The sequence below is a fragment of the Manis javanica genome, chromosome 2, assembly GCF_040802235.1.
Source record: "Manis javanica isolate MJ-LG chromosome 2, MJ_LKY, whole genome shotgun sequence".
In the NCBI taxonomy this organism is placed as follows: Eukaryota; Metazoa; Chordata; class Mammalia; order Pholidota; family Manidae; genus Manis; species Manis javanica.
Window position 1 is genome coordinate 64397771 of NC_133157.1, and position 12669 is coordinate 64410439.

The 12669-nt window shown below is 40.6% G+C and overlaps 1 protein-coding gene across 8 annotated transcripts in view; it reads right to left on the reverse strand.

The window, feature by feature from the left end:
* SMARCA2 (SWI/SNF related BAF chromatin remodeling complex subunit ATPase 2) overlaps positions 1–12669 on the reverse strand; it is a 162372-nt gene that overhangs the window by 110604 nt on the left and 39099 nt on the right. For all 8 annotated transcript variants that reach the window (XM_073228598.1, XM_073228602.1, XM_073228603.1 and 5 more), the window contains exons 8-10: positions 11625–11798; positions 9196–9366; positions 1196–1249 (exon numbers count right to left, since the gene is read on the reverse strand). In XM_073228598.1, coding sequence (XP_073084699.1) covers positions 1196–1249; positions 9196–9366; positions 11625–11798 — 399 coding nt within the window. The remainder of the gene's footprint in view (positions 1–1195; positions 1250–9195; positions 9367–11624; positions 11799–12669) is intronic.

Below are 12669 nucleotides of genomic sequence, written 5' to 3' on the forward strand. Positions count from 1 at the left end.
AATCACTGTAGCTGGAATTAGAACTTTGGCAGAAGCACTGAATGAGCACAGCAGAGTGTAATAAGAACAATATTTTAAAATACACTGAGCAAGATGTCCACTTTGCCAACTTCAGTAAACCGACCACACATGTGTTAAGATTAAAGGGGGAAAAAAACGTGTATGTCACAAGTCCAAGATCAGCAGCTAATTCTCCCAAGAGATAATAAGAGGTAAGAGTGCTATCACACTAACAAATTAAATCTCTCCCTGTGTGCTTGTTAATTACAGACCCGAGTGCAGCACATGGAGGTAAGGCTGGGGGCTTTTACAAATTAGAATTGTTTCTAAGTGCTCTAATATATAGTATTCTTCCCCCATAATGGCCCACTGAGAGTGTCTTACACATTAGACGTTTATTCCGATCTTTTCTTTCCTTGTGATGGATTACAGTGGTTAAGCAACATTTATTGTTCAAGATGTTTCTGAATAGAATAGTGGTTTCAACCATTTTTCTGCATCTAGGCTGTTCACATACACCATACGTCTCCCATGCACAGTGACCTAGAATGGGAAGAGGCAACCCTCCACCTGTCCCAATCCTCCAAGCAGGTTTATCAGAATCTGTGACAGGAGAGGGCAGTCTGAAATAAACCCCCTCCCCATCCTGTTCTGGGGGAAGGTCTCCTCATGTGAGTCATGGGAAGAGAACTTTAGGAAGAAAAATCCAATAAATAATTGTATTCTCATGATTCAGGAGAATATTAGAAATATTAGGAAATAAAACTTAAGAATATGTTGACACATCTACAAATAGAAGCTATACTGTAAGCCTGTAGAACAATGTCCAGAAGTAAGTTAACCAAATATGTAATATTTGGCTTACGGAGTTTTATAATTTAAAATCAATAATAAACTAAGGAAACTGGGTCATATTTTATGCTTCTGTATCATTTACTGGGAAAATGTAATTATAGAATCACTGAAGATTTTTTACACTATGAATTCATAAACATATGCTTATATGTTCACAGAAAATTCTACAAAATACCAATTGACTACATTATTCTAATTTTTTACAATGCTAATGTACTATTTTTACTTAAAAATGGATTGCTGAGTAAAAATAAAATTTGTACACACAGAAAATGGAGCTGCAAGGTATGGCAGGGATTTGGCCAACAGAATGCAATGGAAACGGGTGAAGGCCCCTCACCTCTCCATCTGGTCCCAGGGCCAGCTCTCCTCCCTCTGCATTCTCTTCAGCCTTCTGCAAAACAATATCGAATTACATGTGAACCAAAATGATGGGCACAAGAGGGACATCATGATAACTGGGTGCGAAACAGCATCTCATCACTTCACATCATCATCTCCTAACAAATCTCAAATATTAAAGCCTTTATTTGCATTTCTCTTCACAACTGGAGACAAAGCATGTATTTTATTGGTAACTCACAGACTATAATTGAAAGCCAGGTATGATTCAAGACTGGCACACTGTGGAGATTTGTGGATTGTCTCTTCTGGGACCCAAATAGCTTCAGACAGGGCAATATCAAGACAGAGGTCAGAATCTGAAATGCTCTTCTCATGTTTGATGCTATGAAGACAAATCCTGATATTATGGGCTCAACTTTCCTATCCTCTCAGCAATTCTAGAAATGTCTATCAAGAAAAAACTCCGAATTGCTCTGGGGTCATAAAAATATAAAATCATACAAAATTCTATTGAGTTCTCTGAACATTTTTCATTCTACCTAATTGGCTTTCATAATATATAGCATTTCCACAGTGGGTATATGGAGATACTGTGATCTCATGAAAAATTCTATCATCTTCCATTTCTTAAATATTCCAGTATCTTAGTCCATTAACCTCTAGGTGCTTCAAAGGCAGCCTAAATGAAAAGCTAAGATTATGTCACATTTTGTACATACCCGAGAGAGTCTCATCTGCAATAAACACAAAATAGTCTAAAATTTCTTACATTTATAACAACCTCTTTGACAAGTGAAATCTTTAACATCATCTTTACAGAATCCTTATTTGAACATCATCGCTGGAAAGCTACTCTATCTATAGGTGATACAATGAGGAAAAAAACAACAACATAATAACCTTTAGTCATTTCCTTTATCAAGACACTTAGGAAAATGAACTTTCCTCCCCTGGGCCCTTTAGTAAATTAAAAAAATATATAATGATACAGAATCAATATTAACTCCACTTTGTTTACTTAAGGCATTGATTGTATAATACCTTTTTTGCTTTCCATGAAAATAACCGTCTCTTCACAAAACAGCTTTTATAGAAAATGTTTAATGTTTAAAAATCCACTTTTGTGTCTATACTGAAGAAAAGTAGTTTGGTAAGTGTTTGAAATGTTCAGTTCTTTAAAAACTTTCTTACCAAAAAAAAGAAAAAAAACCACCCCAGAATACATGTATGCAGGTATGCCAAAGCACAGGCACAGAAAAATAGAAAATGTAGTGCTTCTACCAAATAGTAGGAAATGAAATGCTCCCTTTGGGTATGATTTCCCAAGAATGTGATTTTCTATTTATGCCACCCCAAAGCGAAAATGTTTACAAGCTCCGAAAGAATTATCAGAATGAAAAAGCGCTGGGCCCTATGTCTAGCTGGGGAAAGACAGAACAATGGCAGGGAAGGTCACAAGCGAGACCATCCTGCTGCTCACCACTGAGGGCTCCACTTTTGAAATTCTCAGGCACTATACTCAGGCGACTGTTTTTAATTAATGGTAGAAAGTCAATTAATCCCACCATTCTTTTCATACAAATCAGAAATAAGCTACAAATGTGGCCAACAAAGGAAATCAAATGAGACAATGAATAAACCAATTTCCAATATCTAGCTAGGGGAACTGGATCACCATTTCAATGAAAAGTACATTAAGAAGCTTGAAGGACTACAAATAATAGAATTAAAGCTGTTCTAAAGGATACTGCTCTTCTACGAATATGCTATAGACTAGCTAGAGCATTATCTAAAAACGGCCTCAATCATCAGGCCCTTGCATTACTTAAAACCCCCTAAACTAATTTCAAAAATTCCATTCTGCATCAATTTGACAGTAGTGTAATATTAGATTTAAGAAACGTGGTTCTGCAGTAAGATGACCTGCATTTGAATCCCAGCTCCATCACTCAGTGCAAGAGGCTTTAGCTGTGTGATTTTGGACAAATTTCTGTGTCTTGATTCCGTCTTCTGTAAAACAGGGACAGGAACAGCCCCTACCTCCCAGGGCTGCTGTAGGCATGGAACCCTGTTTCAGTATGTACAATCCAATGTACACGTACTAAGTGCTGTGAGCATCAATCCCCACTATTAAAAGAATGATCATCCGAGCGCTTATCTCTTACATCCCTGTAAGACTGGCCATAGCACCGTCTGAAAACTGCTTCATAAGATGATGAGGTCAGGGGTCTCTGTTTTGTTCACTCATGTCCTCCCCCCACACCTATACAGGGTCCTGGCACTTATAAGGTACCAAACAAATACTTGATGAATAAATGAACGAGAGCACCAAGAACAATGATTTCTACTTAGTGTACACTCAATGGACTCTATTGCTGTAACTGGGTGCTAATATGTTTGCAAGTCATAAAATAGTTCAGGACACATACACGAGCCCTCACTTAGCCGGCACTCTATGAGCCTTCTCTTGCACACCCTGTACTTACACACGATTCTACCGTTATTATATGAGGTGGCAGCCAGGTGGCAGTCTACTCTCTGGCAAGAGATGTCAACTTCTCCCATCATGCTTTGAGTTCGGTCAGTTTGGTGATGACTGGTTGGTGTGCCTTCATAATATCCACACTCTCACATCAAACTGCTGCTTTATTCCCCCACCACCCCAAAACCTGAGACTCTTTGGTTCAAGGTAAACTCCAAACAGATTACGGTCGGTGCTACTGTTTGAGCTAATCTCGGACAGACTCTGAGCACCTGCTGAAATGACCTGGTGCTAATGTGGCAGCTGCCACTGTCTCCCACCAACATACGGTTATCTGTATCATGTGGTGGCAAACACATCCTGTCAATACTAACAGCTGACGCCTGAGCTTACTTCCATTGAATAAAACAAAAACAAGAACAAAACAAAGAACACTGCAGTCCCTCCACTGACTAGAACTAAAGGAACTTGGTACTGGCTTCTTCCTACCTGCAAAAAATTGGGAACTAATTATGCTCAGCGGGGAAGGAAGGAGGAGGGTGATTAACCTAGTCGTGGACGGGGATATGAAACAGATTACTCATAACTAAGGACAATCTGGCTTCCCAATTTCCAAGGCCAATGGCAATTCACACCTTCCATTTAGGAATGATCACAAACAAAGCTATGTGCACGGTTACCCATCTTCCTTGCAGAAGCTATGTAAAGAAAACAACGACAGGCGTGAGGAGGGAGGGGAGCTCTAAACAGGAAAATCCCGTGTAAGCTGAACTCAAGAAAAGAGATTTCAATGGAGCATTTTATTTAGATTACCACAACACAGACCACAAACAGCCTCATTTTGTAAAGAAACAGTTTTACACCAAAAATTTTACAATCTATATTATAAAGCAAATGCATTTTATCACCCAGCAGGTGTTATAATATGCTGAAGCAACATTCAAATGTGATGGCATTTTAAAGGCTCATTCTGCCTCGACAGTAACCTAAGCTTTCAGAAACTACTTGGGCTGCTTTTACTGTCCTTTAAGTGGACTTCTGAGTATTAAGATAGGTGGGCAGGCAATAAAAAATACCTAAGAATATCAAATGAACAGGCAATGCACATTACTTTGGTTGTGCCTTGCAGAGAAAACTAATTCCAACATTTTGACTCAAGTGACTGGTCAATCCAGTTAAGCAGGACTTTGATCCAAACTTCTGGTTTCACCCATTTAGACACTGGACTAATCAAATAAATCATGGTGGCATTGTGTTCATATACCATTACAACAGTCACTACACTCAAATGCCCAGAATACCCAAGAGCCTTTCTTTCACCTATGAAAACCTCCTTGTCGAGGATAATCACCTCTGGAGACAGCATTAATAAATAAAAGAATGAGAATGACTTGAATTTAAACATGTGTCTCAACAACATTACTACTTTTGCATTTGATATTCTTTTCACTGAAAACTGTACCAATAGGTTTTCCTGATTTTTTGATGATCTAAAAAGGATAAAAACACATTTCCTGTCAGTATATTGATCGTTATACTATGCCAGAAAGATTCCCCTCTAAAAGTCCTGAGATTCACTTATGACAGTGACAGTGTTTGAGGAAAGGAAGAGGAGATTTTTCAGAAAGAAAATCAAACACCACGATGTAAAGGGTATTCAGCACAATGTTCCTCCCTGGGCTCTGAGTATGTTCCCTTTAACCTCATGGGTTTCCAAGAAATGTCACAAATAAATAACAAGGGCATAGTTGTGCTGCTATAGACACCACTGAAAGATTGAGAAGAAGAAATAAATACTTAATTTTGATCTGAAGTCAACAGCTTGGGAAGCTGAACTCCTGAAATGACTCAACTTCCAAGCAGTAGGCTGGGGAGAGGGGGAAGGAGGCTGACATGGGCTCCTACCACGGCTCAAGGAGAAATGCACTCTAAAGCCCTGCAAGAAATACTTTATTGGCACTGGGAACCACTCCAAGTTAGAGGCCACAGAATAAGAGGATTCTCTTTGCAGGACCCGGGGAGGGAGGGGTAAGCACAGACCTCCCGCAAAATGACAAACCTTCTCACCAATTCCCACATGCCTCAGTAGCCAAAGACATGGGCACTGTCCCAAAGATACCTTACCTACTATAATCCAATCGATTCACAACTAGAAGGAAGCACTGGCCATTTATTTTCTCAATACCACAGAGAATACACAAAGGGAAAAAATGATTTTATTTAAAAAAAAAAAAAGCCACTATCACCATGCTTCAACAATCATGATTCTACATTTATACCACAGAATTGCTTGATAAAAGTAAAGTAATACTTAACTGAGCACTTACTATGTCCAGGGAGCATTCAAAATGCTTTAGATAAACTCATGTAATCCTCACAACAAATCTATGGTGTAGGTACTGTTCCTATCACCCTACAGATCAAGAGACTAAAGAACTAGGTGACAGCCCCTTTAAGGAACTCCCATACAACAGTAAAGCATGATATGTTTCCTTATGCAGTGATGAATTCAAGACTTCTTCCTAACATGATTCAAACAGTGGTCCAATGTCCTAACTTAGCATGTCCAATACTATTTGTACACACTGTGGTGGCTTTATGGAGCCCCATACCCTTTTCTTAATCTGTAGTCACATAGTAGATATTAGAGACAATCATGGCAGAGAATGGAAACCTCAAGGTCATGCATAATCTACATAATCATGCACTCAGCATTTCACATGGCAGAATCTGGCTTCACACAATTAAGTAGCTCAGTGTCCCTCCTAATACTTAAGCAGTATAGTTAACTTCTTTTTCTTCCATTTCAAGGGCAGTAATGGAAGATCGGGCTGCATTTGAGACATTCCAGAAGGATTTATAAATGTACATGTCACAGAAGAGACTCTAATGGTGAGAAGAGGAAACCAAACAAGGGCATGACAGGTTAAGGAGCCCACTCTACTAACACTAACAGGTGAGCACAAAAAAGCCTGCTCTGCTGCACTGGAGAAATTTTTTAAAAATTATACACTAGTTTAACACCAAAGTAAAAAGTAGTCCTTTTCCAATTACATTAAAATTAAATTCCAATTAAATTACTCATCTTTAACAGCACAGTTCTTAGAGATGTCTGTATCTTAACCATCCTACAAGTGTTGCTACCAGTTCAGTGCTGTTAGGTTTTCCAAAACAAAGGCTTATTGATGCCTTACTAAATTAAAAAAAAAAGCTGCAGATAGGTACAGCATAATACTCAATTCTGTGGGAAAATGCTGAAAGGGGCAGCACAAAATTTTTAAGTTTCTGGACACAGTTTTCCTCTGACAGAGGAGCTGGAAGAAGACGCTCTCAATCATTCACTCTAATGGAGGGAAGAAGAACCATAGATAATCCAAACTGTCAAATAATCAGCTTTTGAAAGCATCCATTTTCTTTGCACTTGAATAAAGGTGCATCTGGAATTGCGTGAGTCATTCTAAACTAAAGTCTCAAAGCTCCTGAAAGACACGGTTTTCAGGAAGGACTAGGAAGGGGCCGAGTTCCTTCTTTTCCTTCATTATCCCATTTCTCCCAGCAAGACAGCCCAGGAAGGACAGACAGCCTGTCCTCCTTAGTTCCACTGAGTGCCAGGAGTGTTCAAATGCTAGGCATCCTCAGAGCACACTAGGGAGGAGGTAGAGGGCCGATAATAAAGTAATGCCCCTGCACATTCAGTCATCTGAGATGATCAACAGGAGGCACCCCGACATACCCACCCGGCAGCCTGGAGAGTCTTGATAGCTATTGCTTGTCTGCCAGGAAAGCAGCCCCATCCCCAGCTGTACTCCGGGCTTCCTTCACAGCATTCTTCACGGTTTATACATTTCGGTACATACTTGATTAATGCACACCAGTCTGTCTGTCTCTCTGATGAAACTGAGAGAGAAGGCACGTGTGCTTTTCCTCACCATTGCACATGCTCTCCCCCAACATCTAGCACGCTGCTTAGCTCATAGTAAGTGTTGAGTTAATATTTGTTCACAGAATGCACAAAATAGAAAGAATGAATGCCACTAGCAAACTTAAAGGCAAGAGTTTGGAAGTAGAAAGCCAAACTATAGATTGTGTGGAGTTGTCAGCACCAAAAAAAATATTGTGACAGGTCCCTGCTCTGAACACAAAAATAAAGGGATAATCATTATCACTCAATTACGTATCTTTCTTCGCCTATGGTGACATAATGATCTAATACTATGGCAGCAATCTATTAAGTATAAGTCAGAAGCTCAAATTTGGGCCATTAGTTTTTAATCATAAAGAAATGTGGAATATGAATTTTAGTGCTAAAAACACTAACAGGGTGACCTTTTAGTGGCAGCCTCTGCAAAATACACCTCTGGATTAGAGAAGACTAAAATTGCCACTCTGTGGGGTGTACTTATGGAATATTATAGAATTGTATCTCTTTGCCTATGCACTCTTCACTAATTCTGAAAACATATTTTTAAGTCAGAAATTGGGAGCTGGGGTTTTGCAAAGTCTATAATGCTACCTTGACAAGAAAATGAGGTATTCTTCACCAACGAAATGTCTAAATCCAAGCCCTGAGTCATACCACATTCATCTTCACAATAAGGGAAGCTAACTTATACTAAAGAAATCAGGTGCAAGAAGGCACCTTCTCAATCATTTATTCCTCCTCCTTAATTACGAAACAGGTATGAGAATTCAGGAGCCATGAAATTAATTACTTTTTGAGAAACATTTTGCTCAATTATGTAGTGCAGAGAATAAATGATGAAATGCTACCAGTCCTCAATCTTCACAAATTTTATGACCTTCTGTTGATGTCTGTGCCCGGGCCAATCAGAATTTACCATGAAAACAAAATATTAAAGGAGAACTAAATTACCAAACCATTTAAGCTTCAGAGGATCGGGGTGAACAGGGCAGCACGAGCAGATTACGCTTGAATCTTATCTGTGTCCATTTCTCGTGGTAATTAGGCTATATTTTACATAGGCCTCTGTACTGTTTTCTGTAATCCCCTAAAACCCTGACCTGCGCACTTACCTTCGTGGGACACCAGGACAGCTGAACTGAATGAACAACTTTGCCATTATTGTCAGTCGGAATAAACAGGCTGAAATAGGTTCCCCAAGTATCCCAAAGCTCTCTCTCACATCTTCCTCAGGTGTCTTTCGATCTGTACTCCAAATATGCTTCTTTTCATTCAAGTTTACCTCAGGTGCCCCCTGCCACATTGGCGTTAAACCGAAGTGCTTACCTGTGCCCACGGCTTTTCCTTTTGACTGTGTTCACTTCATTTTTAAATACCGTGTGAAACAAAGGGAAAACGGGCTCAACTGTTTCGGTTCAGTGCATCCTGCCAGCACGCCCTCATCTCCAATGTGGTGCCTAGCACGCCTGGCCAGCTCTTTCGCGCCGCGCCCATTGACGTGAGGCCTGTCTGTGCCCCAGTGACTCGAACCCCCGCCGGTGCAGTAGGGAGCTGGCGCGAGAGGGCGAGCACGCCTTGGGCTGGGGCTCACCTTCCTCCTCCTCCTCCGCTTCTTCTTCTCTTTGGCCGCCTGGGCCTGCTTGTGCTCCCACACCAGGCTGGTGAGGTTGGCCACGTACTCATCGGTCTGCTGCAGAAGGTAAGCTAAACGCCTGTCCTTCTTTTGATCAATCAGTTTCCGGTAGCCCTCTTCGTCTTCAGCCTAGGAAGGAGAGAAGGGCGTGATCAGGACCTGACAAACAGTGGCAGGGTGTCCCCTCCCCGACAGTGTGCCCCCTGTGACTGTGGCAATGGCAGCGAGCCAGGCAGGGCAGGCGCCTGTGGAAGGGCCTTGCCCGCCGCGTCCCAGGGCACGGGGCCAGTGGCAGGCGCAGGCCACATGGCCACGCTGCTGTGCGGTGTGATCAGGCGCTCTGAGTCGGCTCTTGGCTCCGCTGTGTTTCTTTCATGGCGCACAGAAATGTTAAAATATGATGACTCACTATGTGAAGTTTATTCTTAACTTTGTATTTTGGAAACTGGCAGATACAATCAAAAAGGGCAAGAACGGTCTAGTCTCTCATAAAACCAATACCAGGCAACAAAAATGAACAAAAATGGGACACCCGTTTCAGTGCCACCCTTCTTCCAACTCCTCCTTCCTAATTCCAAACTGGCTTGTTTTGGGCAAATTCCAGACATAACATATCCTTTCATTCATAAGTATTTCAGTAAGTACTTCTAAAGGCAAGGAATCCAATGGGCTTGAACTTTCATACTTAAAAGTATTACAAACATGGTGTTTGATAGGAAAAGTCAAATTTGGGGGATTTTTTTCACAGACTGGCACTGAAGTATGGGCCAAGGTGATGGCAGACAAGTCATTTGCCACCTGTAGTCTGATACTGCTGAGCAATAAAACAGATACAGTGATTTCCACCTCCACCTCCCATTAAGCAACCTTATGAGCCTAAATGGAATAAAAACCATGATGAACTCTGAGCCATTTCAAGAGAAATATTTTTTATACATCCCAATAAAAGGACATCTCAAAAATGCTGCTCTCATGTGATGTTGGATAAATAGAACATGCCACAAAATTATCAAGAGGCAACTACATCAGAGAAGAGCTTAGGACCTTCAGTCCAGGGATGTCACTCCAGCACTGCCCGAGTGACAGGAATCCCATCACTCAGGCTGCTGTCTGCCCCATGGATGAGCATGAACTTCAAATGCTATTATAACTCTAATTGCTTTTGGTTATGGTTGATCTCACTTGAAGAAAGAATGATAAAAAACTTCAGTTTCTCTGTTATCTGTATATTCCATCATTTAATTGCAAAAATTAATGATTTGCAAACGCCTAATCATTAGTGTCAAACCAATCTGTTACTGAGGTTCTAATATAGTTTCACTCCAGATGAATCAGACAAATTTGACCACTTACTGCTCAAATTACTATAAAATGGTCTCCCTAACTAGTCAGAAATCTTGGACAGTTCTCCTCCCCACCCAGAGAAGGAGGTGGTAGGAAAAGATGCTAAGATTTAGTAGCACCTGGACACAGAGCCTTTTAAATGTTTTCTCTCTGGAATCCAAAAAAATTAATGAAAACAAAATGCAAGCCACAATACCATCAAGGAAGACAGTGTCACTTGGAATTTTCCAGGGATACCATTGTGGACTGAGGCTAATGATTTTGTTATCTTCATCGAGTCCTTCAGCATATATCCCAGATAGAATCTGTAGGTCTCTTACTGTTATAGATCACACACACTTTCCTAAAATCCATGGTGTTCTCTGAGGTCTAATTCCAAAAATAAGTGGTCAATAAGACCAAATATGCAGGCTAATGATATAAACCAATCCCTTCTGTATTTATATATATCCATTAAAAAATGATCATGCAAATGTAATGATCCATGAATAGCCTTTGACAATAACATGGCTATAACCAAAAAAAGCAACAACATTTCAAAATTAACTTAAAAATCACTTATAATGTTAGAGAAAAAACTCTGTCATTAAAAAAAAAGATAAAGATAAGCACCAGAAGCTTAAACAAAAAGACCTTCTTGGATTCTAAGACACAACCTAGTGAGATTTATTCAAAACAACGTGTGTCATCTATCTCAAAGAGGTAATATTTCAAAAAGAATTGACATATCCAGACCTTCCAGATCTGGTTATTAAAATTCCTGCAAAATATAGTACCTGCCTTTATGTGAGTTCTAATCCAAACAGCAATGCTACCCCAGACATGGAAATACCATACTTATCATTTGTAGCCCCAGATTTGTGGCATGCATTGTCTAGGGAAGAGATGTTTTCACTACATCCCTTCTGAAGTTCAAGGGAACATGTTTATATACTTGATGAGCAGTTCTTACTCTCTCCTGCTCCTACGGCATATGTAATGCACTCCGTGCAGACGGATGCGAGGGCAGCATCTTCCCAGGTTCCTGGAGGCGGGCCCCTTACCATCAGGCGCCGCATTCTCTCCTTCTCGATCCGCTCTGTCTCCTTCTTCTGCTCCCTTTCAGTGTTAGCGTGCCAAGTTGCCACGGCTTTGGAGAGCTTCTGGATCTTCCCGGCCACAGACCGATGGTACTCCTTAAAATCTTTTGCATGTTGTAAAATACTGTTCAGGTATTCCTACAGGATCCAAAGGAGGGAGAAAGCGATACTTACAATCCATTTCCCAATGTCATGTGAGGTTTCAGCATAGTCCAGAAGACTCTCAGTGTGTATTTAACAACAGCAAAAGACTAGAATCTAGTGTGGGACAGGTACCCTGGTGTCCCCGTAGCTGAGGAGTGGGCCACGGGACTGGTGGGGTCATGGCCTCTCAAAGTTTGCTTTGGTGCCAGCCTGTGGAAGAGAAGCCTCCATGGCCTTGGGGGTATGGCCACAATGAAATGGAAAGATCAGAGATCAAGAGAGACCAGTGGAACAGCGATGATAAATGAAAAGCAAATCACTCCCAAATAAACCTGAGGGAGACAGCAATTTCCAGGGGGTACCATTTATAAAAGTGATGTTCTTTCTGCTTTAGCTTAAATACCTTAGGATTATAACTTGAATTAAGTTTATAGGAAGCCAAAACTGCCATACATAATTTGTACCCACTTTTTAAATAAAGCAGGGAAAATGTGCACCCTTATTTACATTGAAATCCAACATTTTTCAAAACAAAATGAAGCTAGGCACCAAATTAAGCACAGGAAAACAAACACAATTTATAGGATTATGACACAAAATCAAATCCTACATCAAAATATTTCCAAACTCCTAGAAAGGAATGTTGTAAAATATTTGCCCCTGTGAAACCTCGAACTGGGCCCTTGAAAAGCCCAGGAGACTATATTTATATTTGTTTTAAAAATAACTGTTTGCTCTTTTCTTTCCGTTTCCAAGTTCCCTCTCCCCAGGATTTTGCCCTAGGAAATCCACCTGTGCCCACCAGCCAGCAGCTTCCCACATGATCATGAAGATGGTGCCTGGCTGGAATTAAGAAGCCAGGCTC